The sequence below is a fragment of the Mirounga leonina genome, unplaced genomic scaffold, assembly GCF_011800145.1.
Source record: "Mirounga leonina isolate KUSES-001 unplaced genomic scaffold, KU_Mleo_1.0 Mir_176, whole genome shotgun sequence".
Lineage (NCBI taxonomy): Eukaryota > Metazoa > Chordata > Mammalia > Carnivora > Phocidae > Mirounga > Mirounga leonina.
Window position 1 is genome coordinate 7,664,014 of NW_023270454.1, and position 26,290 is coordinate 7,690,303.

The window sequence follows — 26,290 nt, forward strand, 5'->3', positions numbered from 1 at the left end:
CCCAGGTGCCCTGAGGCATAGTTGTAAAAAATCCCCTCAACAGACATCTCCCGGGAATTTGGTTGTCATGATCAGCTTGCACATCCCCCTGCCCCCCACACACTTCCCAGGGCAAAAGTACTGGTTAGCTCAATTCTTAAACACCCACTTGGGAATTTGGCTCACTCTGCCTATTTTGGGCATCTTTCTCCTCATCATTTACAAAAGACCAGGTCTTGTAAGGAGAAGGAGGGATGAGGTGTCTGGGGAACAAGAGCACTCTTCTGAATGAGGGAATCCATCACCTAGGTCTTATTTAAGGAACACATGATCCCAGGCAACCAGTACCAGGTCAGCCTTCCCACATGAGACCTACTCCTCCCATGGTCCCTTCCACACCCTGTCAGGTCCCGGATGAGGCAGTGTGTGAGGCAGAGGTCTGTGACCATCTTCTATCCTCTTCACTCCCACTTCCTCCTCTCTGCAGGCCCCCAGCTGGGCTGGATGCAGAGTCTTGCAGATTCACCCTTGACCTTGGAGCAAAGGAATTCGGCTTGTGTTACCACGTGCCGGGAAATGGAAGGATGCTGAGCTGGATCAAACAACCGGCTCTTATTCCTTCTTACTCCACCCCAAGGGTCTGAGCAAGGTGCAGAAGACAACAGGCAATTGAGCTGGCCTGTGTATCTTTACCAGCCTGTGGGAGATCATAACATCTCCTTACCCACATGTGTTGGGATATCTCAGTTCCTCAGCCACTTGATTCTTACCTCCTTTCCCTTTTCCTCTGCTTACTGTCCGGCCACCTGGAGCTCCAGCGGGCTGACTTGGATTCAAGGGCAGGAGTGGGCCTGGGGTGTGGGGATTGGGGCAGCTGGAGAGGGGTGGGTGTGGCTCCAGGTTCCCACCCCGGGTCTGATCGCACCGGCTCCATCACAGTGAGGTCGCCCACCGGCGACGGAGATGCGTTGTGTGTTACAGAAGAGGAGCCGGCTGGTGACGACGAGGACATGCCGACCTTCCCATGTGCACCAGAGGGTAAGGGCCCTGGGGGCTGCCCTCTGATCTCCTTGTCCCCATCCCTAGGCTGGTGACTTATCTCTCCACAAGCCTTCAAAATCCTGGCTGTCCTTGCTCCACTGCTCCCCGGAGGGTAGAAGGGCAGAGTTGCATCGGCCTGGGTTATGCAGTGTAGATGACGTCAAAGTTTGACACGAGTGACATCTGTCTCCAGGGCTCCTCCTGAGATCAGTCAGGGACCTCTGCCATCTCCCCCAGAGCCTGGCCTCTAACTGGCCCAGAACTGTCCCCTTCACCATATCCCATGCCACCCAAGTGGCTCATCCCCTTGACCTTCTGGACCCACCTGACGGATAATGGATAATCTCAGACACCAATGCCACCTGAACTGTTACTTAGAGGAGGGCTTCTGGGTGGGTTTCAGGATAGACTAGCATAGCTACTCTCAACCCATGCTGTATATTGTAATCACCCCAGGAAGCCCGTGACCAGCCCTCGGAAATTCTGATTCCTTTTGGTTTGGAGTAGGAAAGGGGCATCAGGAGTTTTAAATGTTCCCAGTACTCAAATGTGCAGCTGAAGTCGAATCTGCCTTAGAAATGTCACAACAGTTTCACAGTTGCATTCCCACTGGACCTTGGCCACCTGGCTTCCTTCTTCTTCCATACCAGGGACCCAGCCGGTGGGCTGAAACCGTTCGTTCCGTTTCCAGGAGAACTCCTTGTCACCTGAGACGTTTGGGGGCTGAGGGGTTTCCCAGGGTGTGTGACTGGTTGGCCCCATACTGAGGAATTCCCACAATAGGAGATTTTTCGAGGCTAAAGCCCAGAATATCCTAGGCACAGTGGGACACGTTAGTCACCCAATGGTGACACAGGCCGGCTGCCCCATGTTGTGGACCATCATAAGGCCAATGTGTCTTCCTGAAGAGGTGTTTCCCTACACCTTGGGCCCATTGATGTTGCCCTAAGAGAGAGGATGGCACTGATGGGGGTGTTCTTTGAAGACCCCGACTCTGGTCTCTTCTATTGCTAAAAGCTCGAGGACCTAGAGAGAACACGGTGAGATGGGCAGACATGAGGATGGGGAACAACTCCCCTTCTGAGGCTGGTTTGAGAGGTGATGAGATAGGTCGGAGCGGGAACGTGAACCTGGACCTTTACCTGCAGCCTCAGCCACTGGTCTCCTTTGTCCCCCAACAGACCGGCCGGGGCCCCGCTGCAGCCGCTGCCAGAAGAACCTGTCTTTGCACACATCGGTGCGGATTCTTTACCTCTTCCTGGCCCTACTCCTAGTGGCCGTGGCCGTGCTGGCCTCCCTGGGTGAGTGCAGGCGCCCCGCAGCCTCGGGGTAGGCCAGCATCTTTCTGGCTGGGGAATCTTCATACTTGATTCAGACTTCAAAGACTGGCCTCTGATTTCCAGTCCGTAAGTAGTTGTGTGGCTTTGAGCAAGGCACTTCCCCTCTCGGGACCTCTGTTTTCCTACTGGTAAGATGAGAGGACAGGACCAGCCCCGGGTTTCCCCGTTTCAGCTCCATGTTAGAATCACCTAGGAGCTTTGAAAAAATACTGGTGCATGGGCCCCACCCCAGGTAATGTACATCCAGGGCTGAGATCCCTGGATTGGGCAATTTCGAAGCCCCTTCCATGGTCTTTGTGAGCGTTTCTCAAAGTGAGGTTGGATGCCTGCCTGCATCAAGGTCATCCCGCGTATTTGTTAAAATGCAAATTCCTGAGTCTCACTTGGACCTCGCTTGTTAGAGCGGAGCCCTGCAGGTGAAGGCCAGGGACCTGGAGTGTGGTGGCTGTCATACACACCACAGCTTGTATGGCTATGGTAGCCAACACAGATGGTAGCGCACAGCCAGGTTCGGGCAACCTCTGCCTTCTGGATGCTAATAGATCATGCTAAACGAAGGGAAACGAATTTGACGCCTTCTCGCTGCAGTCCCAAGCCAGTCAGCTTCAGATTGAGAAAATCCAGATGTCTTTCCTAAGGGAGGCCAGTAGTTTGTTTGTTCCGATGGACTAGGCATTGGGGACAAGGCCGGGACTCAGGTGAGACAAGTGAGGAATGGGGGCGGGGGGCGGGGGTGCCTCAGTCTAGGAGGCACCTGCTCCCGGGCCTGGCTAGAGATACTCAGCAACTGGCTTTCTTGGCTTGAGGGCAAGAGGCCAGCATGCTAATGACTAGAATAGACACTCTAGTCATGTCCCAGGAGTCCTGATGGTTTTAACTAATCCAACAGAAGCCAAGCACCTACTTTGTACCAGGTGATAGGAACATCAAAGTGAGTCTCTCACATTTCACCATCAGAGAGAGCAATTCTCCATTTTGTCTGGGGGATTCTAACCCTTCAAAGAGCATTGAAAATTCAATTCAAGAACTTTCCAAGCGCCTCACCCCGTTCAGCCCCACTTCTTTCTACTAAATCACTTCATGGGGCTTGGCTTCTCAGAAAGGGGCCCAGATCCTGCCCGGGAAGGAGGGAGGAGTTGCTGTCCACCATTATGAGGTAGCAAACAGGACTGAACTTCCCAAGTCTGTTCCTGGCCAGGCCTTACAGGGCCTCAGCTCTCCACACCTGCAGGACCATGAATAAAGCTCCGGGAGCCACAGGCCTGAGCCCAGAGTGGAACACAGGCGCCGACCCACTTCAGAGGGTGTGGACAGTGGTGGGGTGCCCACCAGGTGCCAGGTCCTAGCGCATACATGATATCCACGAATCATCTCAACGAGCCCCGAAATGGGAGGCCGACCTCATTCCACATATCTGGGAAGGTGAAATGATTTGCCCTAAGATCCAGAGTGAATGAGCAGAAGATCATAATAATTTGCGGTTGAGGAGTGCATTCGGGGCATCTGGGGAGAACTTTAGGCTTCCTTTTTGTTTTTGTCTCCAGCCTGGATATCCCAAGTCCCTAGAGTAGAGCTGACACCATCCTGACCTGGTTGGTAGGTGCTCAATAATATTCGTCAAATGAATGACTAGAGATTTGTGAGTATATATGTGGACCGTCCTAGTCAAGGTACTATGGTCAGGACTGTGGATAAAGTCCAGAGGGTTGAGCAAAATCAGTCTTCCTCATAGGGACTTGGAAAATCCACTTATTCATTTAATTGGATTATCTGTTGCATGCATACTGTAAGCCAAGAACTGTGATACGCACTGGACATATACTGCTTAATAAAATATAGGCCTTGTCTTTATGGAGCTTATAATCTAGAGCAAGGTTTGGGAAATTTCCTGTAAAGGGCTAGGGTAGTAAATATTTTAGGATTTATGGGCCACACATGGTCATTGTCAAAACCACTCTGCCATCGTAAAGCCAGAGACAATACGTAAATGAATGGAGATGGCTTTGTTCCAACAAAGTGACCCTGGGTTAGATTCGGCGTGCAGATCCCGCTTTGCCAACCCTAGGCCTAGAGCAATAACCTATGAACTTTTTTTGACCATGCACCCCATCATTAAAAAGTTTGATTTAAAATACTGAGCCTGGGTGGCTCAGTTGTTAAGCATCTGCCTTCGGCTCAGGTCATGATCCCAGGGTCCTGGGATCGAGCCCCGCATCGGGTTCCCTGCTCCATGGGAAGCCTGCTTCTCCCTTTCCCCCCTGCTTGTGTTCCTTCTCTCGCTGTGTCTCTCTCTGTCAAATAAATAAATAAAATCTTTAAGAAAAAATAAAATAAAATACATCAAAAAATTAGATGGGCTGATGAATGGATAAAAAGATAAAATGGACAGATGTACAAGAAAGTAAATATAGTAAAATGTTAATTATAGAAAGTAGACAGTAGATACACTACTGCCCACTGTACGAGTAGGATAGTCACTATCCAAGCCTTGATTGCTGTGTTTGAAAATTTTTGTGCTTACATATTAGGAAAGAAAAAAATGATAATCTCACACCTGTAAAATATATGTATTTATTTATAAATTATATATGTGTACTTTTTTTAGTATACATTATAAGACATAATTTTGAAAGGATGAGAAAAAAATAAGATCTAAAAAGTAAGGAAAACACTAAACAAATTAATATGTGATTACAGATCTTGAAATGCACAGTGAGGAAATGAACAGGGTGAATTACATGAATGAGCCCTTGGCTATTGGCTTGGAGGTAGACTTTATAAAGCATTAGGATAGGAATCCAAGTCATTCAGCCTCTCTACACCTCTGTTCCCCCCATCTATATAAGCAATTTTAATTTGGGGAAGGCTCAAATGGAATAATAAATACTATAAACTCTAGGGAACTGTTCCCAGGATCTCTCAACATGTCACTGCTAGTATTTAAGTCTCAACAGCTCTGAGATGTACAATGTTAATTAAAAGCCAGAGATTCCAAAAAAATGGAATTTTGGATCTGAGAAGAACATTAGAAGTCATCTAGCTTCATACTTTCCTTCTACAGATGATTCAGTCAAGCTGCAGAAAGATTAACTGACTTGCCTGAAGATACCCAAAAATCTGAGGCAAATGTGGACCAGAAGTTGCATTCCCTAACTCTCTTGTTGGGGGACTTTCCATCCCCCGGAACTTACCTTCGTAGGCTCTGTGGGAAGCATCTTGTCTACCCCGTCCTCTCCTCTCACTTCCCCATCCAGCCAGGCATTTGCTAGAGAAAGCCAGGGATTCTGCTGCTGCCCAGATGTGCTCTAACCCCTGGCCAGCACTGGCCCCTGAGAAGCTGGTATAAGCTGGTAAAATCTTTCCTAGGGGTCACTTTGGAACCATGTGTCCAACTTCAAAAATATTAATACCCTTCGACCCATTAATTCTACTTCAAGCAATTTATCCTAAGAGAATAACCATATATACACAACCATCAAATATAAGGATTATTTCTAGGAACAAGTGTTACTCATATTTACATATCAAGTTTTATTTGTAGGCTCAGAAGGGTCCCCCAACCACAGGGGATTTTTATATAATCGCTGAGTCATTTATATAGAGTATGATACAGACATTAAAATTAATGATTTTAAAAGTGATTTAAACCTCAATAGGAAAATGTCCATGACATGATACCAGTGAAGCAAAATGAAAGAAAATAGATGAGATATTCCAAACATTCCAGGTTTCTGTTGTTGTTTTCTAAAAGAGTATACATATATCTATGTAACTACAGAATGGTTATGGAGATAAGTAAGAGTCTAAGAGATACACGGAGATATTGATGGCTATTATCTCTCAGTGGTAGGATTAAAAATAATTTTTATATTCTTTTTGTGTTTTTTTTTCTTAATTTTCCCTATTCTAGTCTAGCCTGTGGTCAGGTCCTAGTTTTAAAATCTGGAGGGGGGTATATATATATGTATACACACACACATACATATACATATATACACACAAGTATATGTATACATACATGTAAACACTTAAGGGAGATGTATAAAGAGATATAGATCTGCCTAGATCTATAGATAGATGTAGATATATATTTTTAAGGAATGCATGATGAACTCTGGCCATAAGAAGCATCTTCCCTTACCACCACTGAAAAGCCCCATAGAAGGGTGAAAGGTTTTGGTGGCAGAGAGGCTGGTAAAAATACCTTCTCAATAAATGATTGCCATTTCTCTGAACTAAGACCCTGCCCCAGTTTCTCATCTGTATTTCCCATACAGTTTTCAGGAAAGTGGACTCTCTCTCAGAAGACATCTCCCTGGCCCAGGCCATTTATGACAAGAAGCTTATGTCTATGCAGGAAAATCTCCAAGGACTGGGTAAGTGTCCAGTATCCAGGTGTGCTCATGAGTATGAAGGGAGACCAGTATTAATGGGGGAGGGGTGAGTGTCCACCTCAGGCCATGGTGCCCTGGAGTAGGGCAGCCTTCACCAACCTTCCAGGCACAAGGAAAAGGCAGCTATGGCTCCCTTCCTCCCTGTCCACTCAGAGAGGGCTGCTGCCCTGGGATTCACCCAGCACTGGGGTCAAGGCTTCTGTGAGTGGTACGGATCTAGCTGGAGCCTACAGGTAGAGAAGGAACCCAAAGACAGTCAATTCCTCAGTCATCCTTATGTATCTGAGATTATTATTATTTTTTAAAGATTTATGTATTTATTTGAGAAAGAAAGAAAGCACAAGTGCAAGCAGGGGGCAGGGCCGAGAAAGAGAGAGAAGCAGACTCCCCGCTGAGCAAGGAGCCCAACCCAGGGCTCCATCCCAGGACCCTGAGATCATAACCTGAGCCAAAATCAAGAGTCAGACGCTTAACGGACTGAGTCACCCAGCCACCCAGAAATTATTTTTAAGAACTTCCAAAGCCTCTTGATAAGTCTACCCTCCCCTACCCTACCCTACCAATTCATGATACTCTTTATCTCCTGCTTTAACCAGGGGCCTTCTCGTTCTGAGACTGAGACAGAAGGAGCCACAATAGAATGTGTAGAGGTGGCCTGCCCTGACAGAAAGAGAAAGTACTAGCTGAGTGATATTTGGCAAGCCTCTTCTCTGTGCCTCATTTCTCGACTGTCACAGGGAGAAATAATCCCCACACCATCTTTTCTCCATAAGTTACCAAATATAAAAATATTTGGAGAAATACTAAGATAAAGTGTAAATGGGTGGTTCTTGGCAACCTTAGAAAGTTATGAAGGTATATATTCTCGAGAATTTGGTGGCGAGATGGAAAAAAATGTCCCCACTTCTTCATGTCAGAGTAAAGACATTTGGTAAAATAATATTTCATAGAGATGATAAGGCTTTTCCAAAAAGGATTTCCTAGCAGGCTTAGGATAGGAAGAGGGATCGGGAAGCCACTTGACAATCCATTATGCTCTGAAATAGGTAAAGAAGCAACTTTTGTCCCATGATCCTTCTGCAACTCAAAATGTTGTCTCTTTCCCCTGAAGATCTGAAAGCCCCAAACAACTGTTCCTTCTGCCACGAGGCTGGGCAGCTGGAGCAAGAGATCAGAAAACTGCAGGAGGAGCTGGAGGGAATTCAGAAGATGCTTCTGGCCCAGGAGGTGCAGCTGGACCAGACCTCTCAGACCCACGAGCTGCTCTCCACCACCAGCAGTCAGATCTCCCAGGAGATGGGCAGTTGTTCATTCTCCATCCACCAGGTCAACCAGTCTCTGGGGCTCTTTCTTGCCCAGGTGAGAGGCTGGCAGGCCACCACAGCTGGCCTGGACCTCTCTCTGAAGGACCTCACCCAGGACTGCTATGATGTCAAGGCTACAGTCCACCAGATCAACTTCACCGTGGGGCAGACTTCGGAGTGGATCCACGGAATCCGGCGGAAGACTGACGAGGAGACCCTGACCCTCCAGAAGATTGTCACCGACTGGCAAAACTACACCCGGCTCTTCAGCAGCCTGCGCACCACCTCAGCCAAGACCGGAGAAGCAGTCAAGAACATCCAGGCCACCCTGGGGGTCTCCTCCCAGCGCATCAGCCAGAATGCCGAGAGCATGCACGACTTGGTGCTGCAGGTCATGGGCCTGCAGCTACAGCTGGATAACATCTCGTCCTTCCTGGACGACCACGAAGAGAACATGCATGATCTGCAATACCACACCCGCTATGCCCAGAACCGCACGGTGGAGAGGTTCGAGACGCTAGAAGGACGCATGACTTCGCATGAGATCGAGATCGGCACCATCTTCACCAACATCAATGCCACCGACAACCACGTGCACAGCATGCTGAAGTACCTGGATGATGTGCGGCTCTCCTGCACGCTGGGCTTCCACACCCATGCTGAGGAGCTCTACTACCTGAACAAGTCCGTCTCCCTCATGCTGGGCACCACAGACCTGCTCCGGGAGCACTTCAGCCTGCTCAGTGCGCGGCTGGACTTCAACGTCCGAAACCTCTCCATGATCGTGGAGGAGATGAAGGCTGTGGACACGCAGCATGGAGAAATCCTTCGCAATGTCACCATCCTAAGAGGTAAGAGCCAGACTTGGGCCACACCTGCTATGGAGCTCTCAGAGGGCTGTGGTGATCTTGCCCGACGCAGAAGTACCTGGTTTCAGGCAAAAGTCTTGGTAGGCTCATGCAATCCTGTAGCAAATGCCTAGGGCAACTGGAAGCTTTAAAACACAGTTGCTCCCCGTTATCTGTGGTTTCAATTTTCTCCTAATGAGGTATCCCCAGAAGGTCAATAGTAGCCTAATGCTATGTCACAATGGCTGTGTCCTTCACCTCACTTCATCTCATCACTTAGGCATTTTATCATCTTAGGTCATCACAAGAAGGGCAAATGCAGTACCATAGATATTTTGAGATAGAGAGAGACAACATTCACGAAATGCCTAATTTATGCATTAAACTTTATCATAGGTAAGTATATATAGGAAAAAGCAGGCTATATAGGGGGGTCTTGGAACATATCCATCACAGATAAGGGAGGTCTACTGTACCTACAAACCTCTTTTGTAAAGGTGCTATGACTCCTAACTTTGCCTGCCATACAAAACTGGATTTTCATACGTGGATGTGTTTGATTGGGTCCACACAGAGAAATAGAGAGACCTCATCTTGGAAACTCTGTTTTCTCATTTTCTCCCTTCCACCCCATCATTGGGGTGCTCAGCCACCTGCCCCTTGGGATGTTCATTACTCTGATGCTCTCTTTTCCTCTCATCTCACCCCTGCATTAGTCAGGGTTCTCCAGAAAAACAGACCCACTAAGAGAGAGAGAGAGAGAGATTATTTTAAAACTTGGCTCATGTAATTAGGGAGGCTGGCAAGTCCAAAATCTGCTCAACTGATGTTCCAGTTTGAGTCGGAAGGCCAGATGTTGCTGTAGAACAGGAGGAGATGATGGGGAGTTTGAAGGCCATCAGGCAGGAGAATTCTCTTTTACTTATGAGAGGGTCAGTCTTTGGTTCTATTCAGGCCTTTAACTGATTAGATGAGGCCCACCACATTGAGGAGAACAATCTGCTTTACTCAGTAACAGTTTAAAAGTTAGTCTCATCTATAAACACTCCTACAGACACATCCAGAATGTTTGGCCAAATGTCTGGCCACTCTGTGGTCCAGTCAAGTTGACACATAAAATTAACCACCACAAGTCAACTTGGCACCCATACACATCTCCTTAAATAATACTTAATCCCCAAATGGAGATACGAACAAGGTTACAATTCTGCCTAATGCTCATGATGCGAGTATCCTGTGTACAATCAAAACCACACTAACCCCTTCCCCAGAAGAGAAGGTAAAATCCTTGAGGGATATTTACTTTTCCCTTTGATATCTCATAATTTATATACTATGACATAAAGTTAATACTGTGATATAAAGTCAATATATTTTATATTTTATGTTACATGATAAGGGGATAAGAGAGGGAAGAAAGCAAAAATACTATATATATAGATATTTATATATTTATAACACAACAAGGAGAAATACTCTTGACAAGGAGTACATGGTCATAGCTGATATCTATAACTTCCTCCTTCCTCTACCCATCTGTATTTTCTTTTCCCTCGGCAAGCACCTCAGCTGGTTGTTATTCTTTACCTGGTAGGGTGATCCAAACCTTCATTCCCAATCTAGGGTCCTTCCTAGATTGGACTGGGCCATTATAGTTTTCCACTGAATTTATTTCAGGGCATGGTAGCACCGAGAGACACTCTTCAGGATCTTCTGAATTCCAGACATGCTCTCCCTTACCTCCATTTTAGAGTAGTGGATCAGTTTCTTCTTGGTAGTCAGGATCAGTCACCTCAGTCAGCACAATAACTTCTTTGCCTATTAATTCAGAGCCATGAGAAGCCCAAAGTGACTAGGCAGCAGTCTTAACTTCCAGTTCAATGGAGTCATTGTTTTATCTCCTGGCAGAAACATTCCTTCCTTTGGAACAAAGATCTCTAAGCCAGCAGAGCCTAAGGTTGTGGGAATAAGAAGCAAACATTTTGCTAGTGGGTCACTAGGGGTGATAGTGGGTGGTGTCTTTCCCATCTCCACCCCTTGATCGCAGTTCCAGTGAATCCTGGCTATCAGAGGAACAGCACCATAGATACTGGACGCTGATTCAGACCACATACAGCCCTGCAAGATATGGCCCCCTAGCTAGCACTGGAACTGGGTCTTCAAAGGCCATTTCAATCTTCTGTCAAGCCAGCTGTGTCAAGATGGTGGGGACCATGGCAACACCAGGGAATTCCCTGATCATGGGCCCATTGTTGAACTTTATTTGCTGTGAAGTGATTTCCTTGATCAGAAGCAATGCTACACTGGAATACCATGGAATACCACGATGGTGGATAATGCATTCTGTATGGTATTTTTTGGCACAAGCACTTCATGCAGGGAAGGCAAATGCATATCCAGAGTAAGATTCTATTCCAGCAGGAACAAAACATTGCCCCTTCCATGATGGATGTGGTCCAGTGTAATTAACCTGCCACCAGGTAGCTGGCTGATCACCCTGTGGAATGGTGCCATATTGGGGATTTGGTGGTAGTCTCTGCAGTTGAAGATTAGGCACTTGGCAGTAGCCATAGCCAGGTTGGCCTTGGTGACTGGAAGTCCATGTCGCTGACCCCATGCACAAAATCCATCCCTGTCATCGTGGCCACTTTGTTCATGAGCCCATTGGGCGGTGACAGGGGTGACAGAAGGCTGACTGGTATCCCACAGAATAGGTCATGCAATATCCACTTGACTATTAGAATCCTCCTCTGTTGAGCTCACCCTTTGGAGAACATTCACAGAGGACACAAATGGCTTCACGTTTTTTTTGCCCCTACAGAGAGGACTCTCCACATACCTCTTCCCCAAATTTTCTTGTGACCAGTTTTCCAACTGTATTTCTTCTAAGTCCCTGACCATCCAGCCAAACCATTGGCCACAGCCCATGAAGCAGGTTATAATCACACATCTGATAATTTCTTCTTCCAAGCAAGCATGACGACCAGGTACACTGCCAGAAGTTCTGCCCATTGGGAAGGTGTTCGGTCACCACTGTCCTTCAGGGAAGTCCCTTCCAGTTGTAATGTAGCAGCTGTCCACTTTCAAGTGATGCCTGCCTATCATGCAGAACCAATTGTAAACTAGGTCAGAATCTTCTCTTCCTCTGTCAGCTGGTCATAGGGAAGTCCCCGTAATACCATAGGTGCAGGCTGGGAGAGGAGGTAGTATAGTAGGAGTGGGGACCATGGGTATTTGGGCCACTTTATCCTGGAACTTACTTGTGCATTCAGGGCCTACTCAGGCCTGATTACATATATACCACTTCCATTGGATTATGGAATGTGGCTCTGTATGCCCAGCTTTATAACTTGGTGGGTCAGAAAGTACCCAGTTCAAGATGGGCAGCTCAGGTCTCATGGTAACTAGATGGTCCTTGGCTAGCATCTAGTCTCTACTCAAGCCCTATAATAGCCCAAGAGCTGTTTCTCAAAAGGAGAGTAGTGATCCACAGAGGATGGCATGGCTTTGCTTCAAAATCCTAAGGGTCCATAGTGCAGTTCACTTACAGGGATCTGTCAAAGGCCCTAAACAGCATCCCTATCTGCCACCACCACTTTAAGCACCATTGGGTCTGCTGGATCATAGGGCCCAAGTGGCAAAGCAGCTTAACCAGCAGTCCAGACCTGTTTCAGAGCCTTCTCTTGTCCTGGGTCCCACTCAAAACCAGCATGCTTTCAGATCATTCAGTAAATGGGCTGGAATAACACACCCAAGTGAGGAATGTGTATGTTGTCCCCAAAATCCAAAGAGGCCCACGAGGTGTGCCTCTTTTTTAATTGTAGGAGGGGCCAAATGGAAAAGGTTATTCTTCACCTTAGAAGGGATATCTCAACATGCCCACATCACTGGACCACTAAAAATTTCACTGAGGTAAAAGGCCCTTGAATTTTTTTTTTTTTTAATTTATTAGAGAGAGAGAGAGCATGAGTGGAGAGAGGGAGAAGGGGGCTCCCTGCTCAGCAGGGAGCCCGATGCGGGGCTCGATCCCAGGAACCTGAGATCATGACCTGAGCTGAAGGCAGACGCTTAACCAACTGAGCCACCCAGATGCCCCAAAGACCCTTGAATTTTTGTCGTATTTATGTCCCCTGCTCTGACACATAAATGTCTCACAAAGCAGCTACTACTTGCTCGCTAGGTTCAATCAGTGTAATATCATCAATGTAGTGCAAAGGAGAACAAGTTCCCTAGGAACTGAAGTATGACATAGAGCTGGAGCATTGGCCTTTTCCACCATAATACCCCTTACTCCATAGATCAGGGAATCAATGTGAGATTCTGCCAGCTTCTCAGTATGTCTGTTCCAGTTATGCATTCCAGAACTCGGAAAACAACCACAGGGTGGATTCAGGGACCCACTGGGCCTCCTGTGAGATGGGCCTCAGTTAAAACCCCATTGATCACCTGACCTCCATAAGCCCCTACTCTGACTGGAGGCCACAGTGGTGTTTGGGTCTCCTGGAATCAGTGTCCGCTCAGAGCCAGCAGTCCCCCAAAGGGATGATTATTTCCTTTTCCCCAGTGTACAGTTATCCTGGTAAAAAGCTGTAAGTCCCATTGGGGAAGGCTGGGAAAATTAACAGTATAAATATTTGGTGTATACTGGGGTCCTTCCTCAAGGGTACCCAGCTTCCCTTTCATTTAAGTCATTCTGGGTTTGTAAACTGGCTCAAGTCTGAGGAGAAGCCATGACTGTTTTTATAATTTGGATTAGACTTTTGTTCACTTGACCTAGAACTTCTCTGCTTATTCAGAACAAGTAAGAATTTAGTAGGCTTCCTATCTATTTCACTTCTAGGCACACTATGACCAACTAGCCAACGCCATGGGTCTGTGCACGTCAGTCTATCCCCATCACTGCGTTGACTCTGCTATTATGGTATCCATGCTCTCCTTGCCTTAAGCAGTTGAGTGCCACCATTAGGTATCTGCCATCCCAGGATCCATTTACTCTCATTGTGGTTAGGTTTCCCAGTTCAGTGACTGCAGCTCTCCCTGCAAGTTCTGGCTTACAAAGAATGATCACAGAGCTCTTCAAGGATTCTAAGACTCTCCTCATAGATTTATTTTTCACAGTCGTGGTGAAAGGCATGTCTTCTGGACCTTCCCAGGGAAGGTGAGTGGGTCTCGGATGACAAACCCATTCCAACATCCCACCTTCCCTGTCTTTGAATCCCTTTCTTTACATGAAATCAAGGCAGATCCAGCATTTCTGTCTCACTCACTGTGGGTCACCTTTTGGCCCATGCTTCAGCCAACCAACCAAACACACTGTTAGACCCTTTCTAACTCCTCAAGATGCAACATTACATAGAAAATCTCTGCTTAGTCAGCCCCTATCAATAAATTCTGCCTGATCCAACATTATGTTTCTTCCACCATTATCCCACCCCTCTAGTATCCATTTCCACAAATACTCCCCAGATTTCTATCTGCATGAATTAGAAAACTCAAGTAGTTCTTTTGGAGTATAGCACACCACCTCATGGGTCATACTTTGTACCTCACCTTTAGGGTCCTGCTGAAAACTGAGTCTAGTTATAGGTCTAGAAGCAAAGAGGGGTGGTGGAGGTGCGTCCTCAGGAGCATCAGCATTGTCTTGCTTGGCAGTGGGGGAGGCCACTGCCCTCTCCTCAGGCAGTGCAGGCTTCAGACAGGGGTTGAGAGGTCATTTTTTAAAAAAAGATTTATTTATTATTTTAGAGAAAGAGAGAGTGCAGTGGGGAGAGGCAGAGGGAGAGGGAGAATCTCAAGCAGACTCCATCTGAGTATGGAGCCCAATGCGGGGCTCAGTCCCACAACCCTGAGATCATGACCTGAGCTAAAATCAAGAGTCAGATGCTTAACTGACTGAGCCACCCGCGTGCTCTGAGAAGTCACTTTTACTGGGGGTAGAGAAACTGTTTCCACTGTCAAAGATGACTCATCATAATTTAGGGGTCCAGTATGCCCAGATCCATCAGGGTCTTCCCAAACATCCCCATTCCAATTTTCAGGATCCCATTCCTTCCCAGTCAATGCCTTTACTTTAACAGCAGACATCCTGGGAAGCTGGGAATTCAATCCGTATTGCAATTCAGCCAGTCACAGGATGAGGTATGTTAGATTTTCAACAATCTCATCCCCATATCTACAGGGGATAAGGGCAGACATAGAAGCTTGCAGGTCATTTATGTGACACTTGAGCTGGAAATTTGAATCCTAAGCTCAACCTTTTCTCTCCCCACTTTGTCCAGTAACATCAGGAGCAACCAATCCTCATTATATTCATTATTTTGACAAAAAGTATTCGAAAGTATCATACACATGGTCACCCAGATCCTTGCCTCTCATAAGTGGTTGATGAGGAGTCTCCACTACTTTTCATATCTCTATTATCACATCATACCTTGGACTATTAGGCTATCTTTACTACTTAGACATAAGGTCATTAGCATCTTTAAAACTTAGAGAGTCAGTTCCAGAAACCCCAGATCAATTTAGAAAACTCATCTTTAAAATTCTGTTCCTTTAGAATCACTCTTGGTCCCCAAGTCTGTATTAGTCAGGGTTCTCCAGAGAAACAGAACCAACCAACAGGATATATATATCCTGTGTCCATTAGGATCTCTGAAAAGAGAGATTGATTTACTATAAGGAATTGAAGGAGTTAGCTCACATGGTATAGAAGCCAGGAAAGCCCAAGATCTTCAGGGTGAGTCAGCAAGCAGGAGACCTGGGAGAGCCAATGGTTTAATTACAATCTGAGTCCAAAAGTCTGAGACCCAGGAGAGCTGATGGTGTAGCTGCAGTCTGAAGGCTGGCAGGCTCAAGACCCAGGAAGAGCCAATGTTCCAGTTCAAATCCAAAGGCAAGAAAGAGCTGATGTCCCAGTTTGAAGCAGTCAGGCAGGAGGAGTTCCTTCTTAGCCTTTTTGTTCTAGTAAGGCCTTCAACTGATTGAATGAGGCCCACCCACATTGTGGATTTACTCAGTCTACTGATTCAAATATTAATCTCATCCAAAAGCACCCTCACAGGCATACCTGGAATAACATTTGACCAAATATCTGGGCACCCCATGGCCCAGTCAAGTTGACTCATGAAATTAACTATCAGACCTGAGAAAGAAGGAGGAGTAAGTCAAGCATAACAGGGTCAGCATGGATGAGCAGAAGAGTTCCAGGTGGAGGGAGTGACACATACAAAGACCCTGGGGAAAGCGTATGGCATACACATTACCTCCTTTCATTCCCAGGATCCTTGAAACCCAAAAAGCCTGCAGTGAAGAACTGGGTACCGCATGAGGTCTAGCCAAACTCGCACAGCTATCAAGGAATGGACACAGGATTCAAATTCAAGGCAGTTCAGATCCAAAGTTGCAAGCTGCCTCGAATGGCCTTCTCCAAAGTCACATAAAACCTTGTCCCTCTAAAAGCACCCGAGCAAATGCAATGTGCTCCTCGGTGATAGTGCAGGATGTTCAGCGGCATTGCTGTCTACTCCCCATCAATTTCCCCAGCCAGGGGCTGGCCTCCTCTTCCCCTCGGGGTACCTCCATCCCCAGCTTACCCCTAGATTCCATATCGGAGGTGGGTTCCCTGGACCACTCCTTCAGTTCACTTGAAATGCTCTATGGCTTCTGCTTATGAGAACTTCATTGTGAAATAAACACCGTATTCATCTGCTCAGGTTGCTGTTGCAAAGTACCACAGACTAGGAGGCTTAAAGAACAGAAATGTACTGTCTCACAACTCTGGAGGCCAGAAGTCTGAGATCGCGGTGTCGGCAGGATTGGTTCCTCCCAAGGGCCGTGAGGCTCTGTTCCAGGCCTTGAATTGGATGTGGCCGGCTTCTCCTTGGGTCTTGTCATTTTCTCTCTGTGCGGGTCTGTCTCTGTATCCAGTTTCCCCTTTTCATAAAGACACCAGTCATACTGGATTTGGCGTTACCTAATGGCCACATTTAAAATTCATTCTGTGAGGATTCTGTCTCCAAGGAAGGTCATATTCCAAGGTACTGGGGGTTAGGACTTCAGAATATGAATTTTGAGGGGACACAACTCAATTCCAAACAGATACTATTACTTTTTCATTCTACTCTTTCACAGCAGTATTCCCAACAGTTTTTCTCTTGGAAAGTAGTCCAAAAGCTCCTAATCGGGATTCTTTTATGCTAGGAATCTGGATGGCTATACCCAGGTTCTCTGGACCCTTCCCGAGGAAGCCTGTGTCTTTGTGGAAAGAATGTTCAACCTGAAAATATAACCAGTCTTGGCTCTAGAATAATAGAATTAGTTAGCCACTGAGATCTGGCAGTTCCAGAATTTATGGTTTACATTTGGGGGGCCAGACATCTGGGCCTGATAAGCTGGGGAGCTCCAAGGAGAAAGGAGGGAGGGCCCCACGATCCCAAACAGGGATCTCTGTTCTCTCTGCAGAGCACAGACTTGGAACCAACCTCTCTGATTCTCTATTTTGCTTTAACCTAGTCTCAAACCTGTATTGCCTTTATTTTACATCAGTGAACATTTCTACTGCCACTAGGGTTAATTTTTTATTTAATCTAAATTGGTGGTGTTGGGTGGGGGTAGGTCTTGTTTGCCTGTTGTCACATTTTTGCAGCAAATCTAGGTACTGAGTGTTTCTTGGGTCACTGAAACCTTCCCTCAGTATTTCGTCTAGCATACGTATCTCTAGGATACATCCTCTAGGATGCATTTTTCCAGCAAAGGCATTACTAGATAGTTCTTATAGTTCATTCTCTGGTAATTTTGTATTTTTGTTGCACTGAACCCAAGAACAAGTGAAATATAAAGCTTTCCCAATGACAAAGCCCCTTCACACGCTTTGTTTCATTTTGGCTTCACAACCACCTTTGTATAGTAGACAAGGCAACACCAAGGAGTTGGTGTCTCTATTTTACAGAAAGGTGAGCTGAGACTGGGGAAGGCTAAGGCATTAACTCAAGGTCACACTATGATTTTAAGTGCTGACCCCTTTCCGTGGCTCTGAGATGCATGTGTCCAGTGTCCAGCCTGAAGAGGAGACACTGAGAGCATGAGCTTGCAGGCACCAGAAACAACTTTCCACTCAGGTCCTGCCTAGGTGTAGGGGTGCGGGGCAGAGAGTGAAGAAGGGAAAGATGATACTCAGAGCGCTGGAGGGGAACCTCACTCTAAGTACCACCCAACAGGAGTCATGGGCATTTATACTTGCTCTTGTGGTACTAATGACAGAGTTGTCATCAAAGGACCTCATCTTAGCTGGTGAGCAAGGTGGACATTTGTTTCAGCCGTGCCCGACTCTTGGTTCAACCCCTGCACGTCTGTCTCCATTCCTCTTGTTGCTAAAGCAGCCCAGGTAAAAGCTTTCTCATCAGAGAGAAGATTTCAGGCACCAAATGTACATCCTTCCCTACAAGCACTTGTTTCTCATTCTTTCCTGCACGGACAGGGGCCGCCAGCCTCACGTGCTGGAGCTGGCCATGAGGTCTCCCCCTGCCTGGAGCTGAGCCGCTCTTTAGAACACCGGGGGTGGGACAGCAGGGACCATGGCCAGTGTAGAAGGTGCCGAGTGCTGACTGAAGGGCTGGACTCTTAAACGACACGGGAGGGAAGTCTGACTTCTAATTTGCTCTGAGTCTGTAGACAGAATCACTTAATCTTCCTAAGCCTCTGTTTTTTGTTTTTGTTCTTCATCTGTAAGTGAAAGGATAAGACCAGCTGATCCTTGAGACCTCTTCTAGCTCCACTGGCTCAACAGAAAGCCTGTGATGCTTCCACAGTCTTTGTGCCTCCCATAGGATCGTTCTCACTTCCTACTCTGTAGGATGATTTCTGTGTCTGTGATAGACAGTGTCTGGGCTAAGACTGTTACTTGGGAACTGGAGACAGGAAACCATCACTGCTTATGAGCCAGGTGACCTTGGATAAGGCTCTTGGAAACTTTCAATTCAGTTTCCCTCATCCACATCTAAGAACATTAATACCTGCCTTACATATATCCCATGAGTATCATTGTCAACAACGGGTATGAACAAGTTTTTGTGAGCTATAAAATGGTGTCCTAATTTCAGGGATGATTCCAAATCTAATTTGCCTGGTGATGGGCTCCTTGTCTCACTCACCAAAAACCCAGCAGAGTGCCTGCCCTTGGAAGGCACTCAGAAAACATTTGCTCAGTGAATGCATAATGAAAGCATAAACAAGGCTAGAAGCTGAGGGTGGGCAAGGAAGGTGACACTTGGCCTATTTCTTCAAGAGAGAGAGAGAGTGTGTGCTCGAGTGGGGAGGGGCAGAGGGAGAGAGAGAATCTTAAGCAGGCTCCATGCCCAGCGAAGAGCCCAACTCGGGGCTCAGTGTCACCACCCAGAGATCACGACCTGAGCTGAAATCAAGAGTCGGACACCTAACCGACTGAGCCACCCAGGCGGCCCAACACTTGGCCTGTTTCTGTCACACTCGTACTCACAATGCATGGTCCTGGAGGACTGTTTACTAGGGCCCTACCACCTTGTCGGTCTTGAACTCCAATTATTGTCTCCCCAGCACTGCTGAATGAAGCTGACTGTTCCGTTCGACCTCTCTGCCCTGTGGTCCTTACAGCAAATGTACTCACAGCCTCGCATCCTCCTGAATCTTGGCAGCCCTGAACCCGAGCTCCAGGGAAGCTGCTGAAAGCCTTGCTCAACTTCTCAGTCTGACAGCTGCAGCCTTCTGTGCGGCTTCTTGGCTGCTTGGCCCGCACTAATCACTAGTTGACAAATGCCTTGAGAAGAAAGGTGGCAAAGAAAGCCAGGCTTTAAGTGGTCTCCCTTCTCCCTGTGATTTTGGCCTTTGGTCTCTCTCCCAAGCCATCAGAAGGGTGTCTTGCTACTTGATCTGCTGATTCGGATTGTTCTGCGTGGGAAGTTTGGTCTGCTGCAGTCTAGTGTGCCACAGAATACAAGTGCATTGTCATTTTTCCCGTGTTCCTTGGGTAACAGCTGCCTGTACCGACAGTCCCTGACCCAGGCCAACATATTCAGTGAATAGAGGGAAGCCTGAGGTGCAAGGAGGGACAGACACTTACCCAGCTATCTGATTTGTTAATACCAGAGCTGGGGCCCAAACCCGGGTCCCCCAAAGGCCAGGCCAGTATGCCTTCCGTGGAACCAGTCTTCCGAGAGGCACCCCTTCTGTTTCTACTTCTTTCTATCCTTGTAAGCTGGCCTGCTGCTTTGGACCATGAGAAGGACTGTGGGCCCCTCCTGCCCACACGCTACCCCACCCATGGATGGGCCGTGTTGGGTGCTGACAGACTGGGTGCTTCTGCACACACACACACACACACACACACACACACACACCCCTCCGGGTTCCCAGTGCGGACCAGGAGCAGACCACCTACTTGTCCCAGACATGCAGTCAGTTGTGGCTCTACCCTAATGGGCCGGGATGGCCTAATTATAGTCTCTGGCTTCCTGAGTAATTATGGGCCTCCCCAGAACTCCAGGGTGCCCCGTGCCTCTCCCCCAACTCTGCACCTCCGCCTCTGCCGCTCAGTTTCCTCCTTTGCCTTAAATGTTCCCCCGCTGCCCAGAGCAGGATCCAGCCCGCCCCTCCTTTGCCCTTAGCCCTACTGATACCAGGATTGGATTATGGGCTGCGTCAGGGGCACCCTGTCCTGCAGAGTGCCTCGGTCAGCCTCTGTCCACATTCCTGGCTCCTAAGCTAACCACGAAACTACGCTTGTTTATTTCCTCCTAAGCTAGACCCAGGTCCCGCCGGCCCTCCCCTCTGACTGCATGATTCACAGCCGGCCCAGGAGGGACCAGTTGAGGCTTGGCTCACCTTCGGGTTCCCCTTCCCTGCTCCGTGTGGACCGTCCCTCTCCTCTGGGCAGCACTAGGCAGGAGGCCCGGGCAGGGGGAGGCCGGGAGGGGCTGGGGAAAGGGCCAGGAGCCCCAGCCACAGCGTGATGAGGACCAGAGGCAGCAGGGTCGGGGGAAGGAGCATGGGTTTCAGAGCTGCAGGCCTGGCTTTGAGTCCTGTCTACCCCGTTGGGCAAGCCGCCAGCCCCCGCACCCCCTGCTCCTCATCTGTAGAATGGGACAGCAAGCTCCGTGTGCGGCGCCGACACAGGAGAGACTCGGTAGACACATGTTCGCTGCTCTCATTGTCCTTCCCTTCTCCAAGAGAAGGCAGGTCACAGAGAAGTTAGAGAGTGAGCCGGGGGCTGGGTGTCGTAGGCACACCGACACGGGACAGGTTCCATCCACTGGTCCCCGATGTGGGCAGCGAGGGAGGCCTGGTAAGTAGCCCCAGACGCGGCCACCCCGACTGATGTTTTCAAGGGGACTGTCTAGGACGCCCTTCTGTGTCCTCAGAGATGGGGTCAGTGGGGGCAGCCACGACTGGGGGTGTGGAGAAGGGAGGTGGCTCTTTTCCCTGAAGTCCTCCTTCCCCCTCAGGCTGGGGGCTGCCACCTCCTGGGGCAACGAGGTGGGCACACACCTTCTCCCCGGGCACGTGGGCGCCCAGCCTTCCCCATCCAAGGAAGCCACCAGGAACTCCCCCAGGAAGAGGAGGCTTGCAGGGCTGGGGGGATGGGCAGAAGAGGGGGCCTTTACCCTCTGCCTTCTCTCCCTCACTACCGGCGTAGAGACCCTGAGAAGTCCTGGCAGCCAGCTGCTGTGTCCCTTGAGCAAGAGAGGAGCGGGTACCTGATGAAGACAGTGGCGAGGGAAGGATGGGGTCCCGGGGAGAGAGTGAGGGGGCTCCTGCCGGACCGGGAGGCTGCTCAGAGCAGGGCACCCTCGTCGAGAGGAGACTTCTCGTGCTTTTCCTGAGTCTCTGCTGGAAACGGGGACTGTGGACCCCTCCATCCAGGGAACAAGGATGGAAGGCACAGCCGTGGTTGTAAGGAGAGAGGGTGAAGAACCAGGGAGCTGTGTTCCTGGAGCAGGCAGAGGCTGAGCCCAGGGAAACAGGCCAGGGAGCAGGGACAGAGGCAGGAGGAGGGGTGATGGCGGAGCTACAGGGGCCCTTCGGAGCTGTTAACTGTGACTCTCAATTTGATAGACGAGAGCCGAGCTCCAGAGTGGGCGGGAAGGCGCCCAGCGTCGCTCCAGGGCCCTCTGAGTCCCATCTGCCCACCCAGCCTCCAGAGGCCTCTCCACCTCTGATGGCTCTGCTGGCCCAGGTGCCGAGGCCAGAGCTGGGGTGAAGACCGACTGGTGCCATGACTTTGCCAGCTCCTAGCATGTCCTGCCAGGCTGTGGGGGGGGGGGGTCCCTGTGTGGGGACAGGGCCCCTCCCTGTCCCAGGTTGTTTGGGCTGCCTCGCTGCAGGCTGCAGGGCGGGTGAGGGGCTGGGGGAGGCCCTCTGCAGACTGAAGAGCAGGTCCTGCCTCCTGGCTGCTCCCAGGCCAGGTCCCCTCCAGAGCCCTCCAGCCCCACCCCTGCCCCCTCCAGCCCCACCCCTGCCCCCGCCAGCCCGGTGACGGAATCCCCGCCTGTGCAGTTGGCCGGCCACGTGAGCCAAGCCCACACAGGGCCACATCCCCCCTGTGGGGGAAGTGGGCATGGGCAGGCGGGGGCAGGGAATGGCTGGAAGGTTTTTATTGGCCCTCGTGGGGCTGACTCTGTCTGGGCTCCAGTTTCCAGTTTAGATCCCAATTTAGATCTTAAAGAGGATGGTGTCACTGACACTCTGTTCCACAGAAACATTCTGGGAAGCAGACACGCAGGGAGCAGCAGGGGTGGGGAGCATGGGGGATGGGTGGGTAGTGAGGGTGGGCAGCGGGTAGCATCCACCAGGATTCACAGCAGTTGCTTTCTCATTAGCTGGGGAGGAGGCCTTGGCATCGCAGACCTGGGTCACGGCCATTGGCAGGGCTCCCAGCTCCCAGCTGCAGGATCCCTCCACCCCAAGAGGCCCACCTGGGTTCTGGTTTCCACTCAGGGGCCCCTGAGGATACTGCTTCACCTCTCTGGGCTTTCGCTGCCTCCTCTGTGAAATGCAGGAACTGGACTGGCTCCCACCTCGCTCAAAAATGCTGGAAGTGTTTTGCAAGAGGAATGATGTAGCAGCAGAATTCTCAGGGAGAGCTGAGTCCGGGCATGAGAATTCATTCCCCAGGCCAGCCCTGGGGCCCACTGCTCCCACCAACCTTACCCAGCATCCTTTGCGACACCACTGAAGAAAGCCAGGTCTTTGCTGGGCATCCTCACGAAGCCAGAGGGTCCTCTTTCCTCCATGCTCTGGGCAATGAGAGATGCCTTGGACAGAGTGATGGCCACACTCTGCTTTGTGTCCTCAGGGTTGGTACAACTCTGGGAGGTGGTGACTTTCAGACCCACATGGTCAGAAGGATATTATGGTTATCTGACCCCTGACTTGGGAGCTAACCTGGGCTCTTTAAGGACAGACCACATCTTTATCTGGGCATCTCCCCCAGGTGCTAGGCCAGAGCCGGGTGGGAGCAGGGGGCCACATCTGTGGGGGAGTTCTCTGCCATGTGCCAGGCGTCATGCCCAGGGCGGGGGATGTGAGCCGCGACCCTCACTCTCTTCCTGGGGTTCCACAGTCTAGCGGGGTCCACCAGATAGGCACCAAGGGTTTGCTTTCGCTGTACTGTGACTTTTTTTTCTACACGTCACCTGCACGATTCAGCAAGTAGTAGCCTCAGGAGCTCAGAGAATAGGCTGGGATAGTCAGGGTGGGCCTCCTGGAAGAGCTGTCCTTTCTCTGGGCTGTTGTGCCCATGCACTCATCCTGGGAGGGGTCTGCCTCTCGTGCCTCACTTTTTTGGTTTTCTGCCCCATGTCACCTGACTCCATCTCTATCTAGTCCCCTAACAGTCATGCGCAGAGTCTAAGGTGTGATGTCCATGGTGCGGGGGGTTATCAAAGACCACAAGACGGTATAGAAGGCCAAGCTGGCCTCCAGACCTGGACAGTCTTGGCCATTTCCCTGAGCTGTCCAGCTCTCTCAGTTCCCAAGCTGAGCCCTGAAGTCGGAACAATGAATTCTCACCGTGCACCAGGACTCAAGCACACTTACACGCCTTGTCTCCGAATCCCTGCTAGTCTGCAGGTGAGGCTTCTCATCCCCACTGCACAGGTGGTCTGGCTGACCTAGAGAAGTCACGGAATCAGCCCGAGCCCTGTCAGTTGGCAGACCTGGCCTTGGTGTCTGGCTAACCCTCGGGCTCGTCCCTGTGGCCTGGGCACCACACCTGCTTCATGGGAAAGCCTCAGGAGACCTGCCCCTCGTGCACTGACTTCTCCCCTCTTTTCTCTGACCCTAGGTGCCCCCGGCCCTCCAGGACCAAGAGGACTCAAAGGAGACATGGGCACGAAGGGGCCCGTTGGCAGCAGAGGACCAAAAGGAGACCCTGGTAGCTTCGGCCCCCCGGGACCCCAGGGGCCTCAGGGGCAGCCTGGAGACAGAGGACCTGTGGGAGAAAGGGGGCCGGTTGGCCTTCGAGGTTTCCCAGGCCTCAAAGGCTCAAAGGGAAGCTTTGGAAGTGGAGGCCCAAGAGGACAGCCAGGCCCCAAGGGGGATGTGGGGCCCCCAGGGCCAGAGGGGCCCCCAGGGTCTCCAGGACCCTCAGGGCCTCAAGGAAAACCAGGGATTGCTGGGAAGACAGGGTCCCCGGGCCAGCGGGGGCCCATGGGGCTTAAGGGTGAACCAGGGATCCAGGGGCCCCCTGGAGTCCCAGGGCCCCCAGGCCCACCAGGAAGCCAGAGGCGCTGCTAAGGGCCCCAGTCCCAGACACTGCTACACAGGATGGCAGGAAGGGCCTCAGGGCAGAGCGAGCCCCCCAGAAAGCCACACCTACAGACGGTTGTGGTCCTTTGATCCCAAAGGGGCCTCCCCCCAGCCTGTCCCTGCACCTCCGGGCTCCCCAGTACTGACTGTACCATAGAAAGCAGCCCCTCACACACACATGTACACGCACACAACGTTTCTCTGCTGCCCAGTGGGGCCAACCAGGCTTCCCTGGCTGGGCAGGAGGAGAGGGCAGGGGGAGATGCCCCCTCTCCTGTGACTGAGCCTGCCAGGGAGGTGGCTACCTTGGGAGGAAGGTCTTGAATCTATTTCTGAATTCCCGACCAACTCAGCTTTCCAGCATCTTCAGAACCAACCTGGCCAGCAGTTCCCTGTGGCTCCCAGTGCTTGAGAAGACCCAGGAAAACCTTTGCAGGGGATGTGGTTCAAACTCTAGGGACAAGGGGGATTTGGCGACCAAAACATTCTCCTCCTAACCTTGGGAATGGAGTCCCGGGAGCTGCCCCTGCCTCATCCGGGCCAGAGGGACTCCACCTGTGCCGCCGTCCCCAGGCTCTGCGCACCGTGCTCCCATGAGTTCAGCAATTTTTTCATGTCTCCAGAAAATTCCTCACTTCATCCTTGCCTCCTTCTCCCAGGAGCATCCTAGAAGAAATCCAAGGAGGAGTCTCATCTGCATGGGAAGGCTATCTAGGCCCTGGAACATTCTCCCAGAGTGGTGCCCAGCAGCTGGGACGCTGGAGGAAGGGGGGGTGGGGGGACAGAAGCAAGTGTGAAGAGGCCGGGGTCGGCGGGCTGTCTGCGGAGTTGGCTCCCTTGCTCTGCACCAGGCCAGCCTGCTCCCCTCCTGGGACGGGCCCCTCTGTGGCGGCTGATGGAGGCCAAGCCGGGTAACAACAGCTCTCCCCTCCTGCACCCAGCTCTCCTGCCCACAGGTGCCCGCTCACCTCACCCTACCATGACTCAGAATGGCCCGAGGCCTCTCTGCATGGGCAGCAAGACTGGACGTGAGGACAGAGGGCCTGAATGTGCACAAGAGGCTTACTTTGACATCACCCCTGACCACCTCCAGCTTCCTGCGCACACGGGCACAAAGGAGCCCTGGGAAGCTCCCCTGGCAAGGTGAAGGCAGCCCACAGGCTAAACTGGTTGTGGAGCTGCCCTCCTTGGTGTTCAACAGATTCCGACCACTCCTGGGCCGGGGCATGGAGCTGTCTCCTCCCCGGCCCGACTCAGACACCAGCCCCTTTCAGCCTTCCAAAAGCCTCCATGCCACCTCCCTTCTCGTAATAGGCGTGCAACTGGTTTGCACTCCCGCCCGCCCCCACTGCCGTGTAATCCTGTCTACATATGATATCACGCGACGTAGTATTACTGACTCAGTAAAGAGCTCTTTCCAGGAGGGAGGTGTCTTCTGGTCCTTTCGGCCCAAGCAGGGTCATAATGCCTCACCTGCCCTCGAAGGGAAACCAGTGGACGAGGGGTCCCCTAGATACTCACTGTGGAGTTTGGGTCTCACCACCTTCCCCTCCATCTAGAAACACTGAGCTCTGCCAGGAATTCATGGTGGTCCTGTTGGGGCCAGG

General features: G+C 50.3%; 1 protein-coding gene across 1 annotated transcript; it reads left to right on the plus strand.

Annotated features, from left to right (window-relative positions):
• On the plus strand, positions 1–26,106 carry SCARA3 (scavenger receptor class A member 3). Its single transcript, XM_035022611.1, has 5 exons — positions 1–1,017; positions 2,202–2,321; positions 6,638–6,736; positions 7,866–8,909; positions 24,220–26,106. Exons 1-5 carry the CDS (start codon positions 708–710, stop codon positions 24,669–24,671), a joined length of 2,025 nt encoding a protein of 674 aa, XP_034878502.1. The 5' UTR covers positions 1–707; the 3' UTR covers positions 24,672–26,106.
• Positions 26,107–26,290: the final 184 nt, after the last annotated feature.

What these genes read in the sequence shown, in the direction of transcription:
- SCARA3 (XM_035022611.1), top strand. Translation starts at nt 708, where the DNA reads ATGTGTTGGGATATCTCAGTTCCTCAGCCACTTGATTCTTACCTCCTT. An exon ending in GGAAAATCTCCAAGGACTGG is followed by an intron (nt 6,737 to 7,865) that starts GTAAGTGTCCAG and finishes TTTCCCCTGAAG; the next exon opens with ATCTGAAAGCCCCAAACAAC. An exon ending in CAATGTCACCATCCTAAGAG is followed by an intron (nt 8,910 to 24,219) that starts GTAAGAGCCAGA and finishes CTCTGACCCTAG; the next exon opens with GTGCCCCCGGCCCTCCAGGA.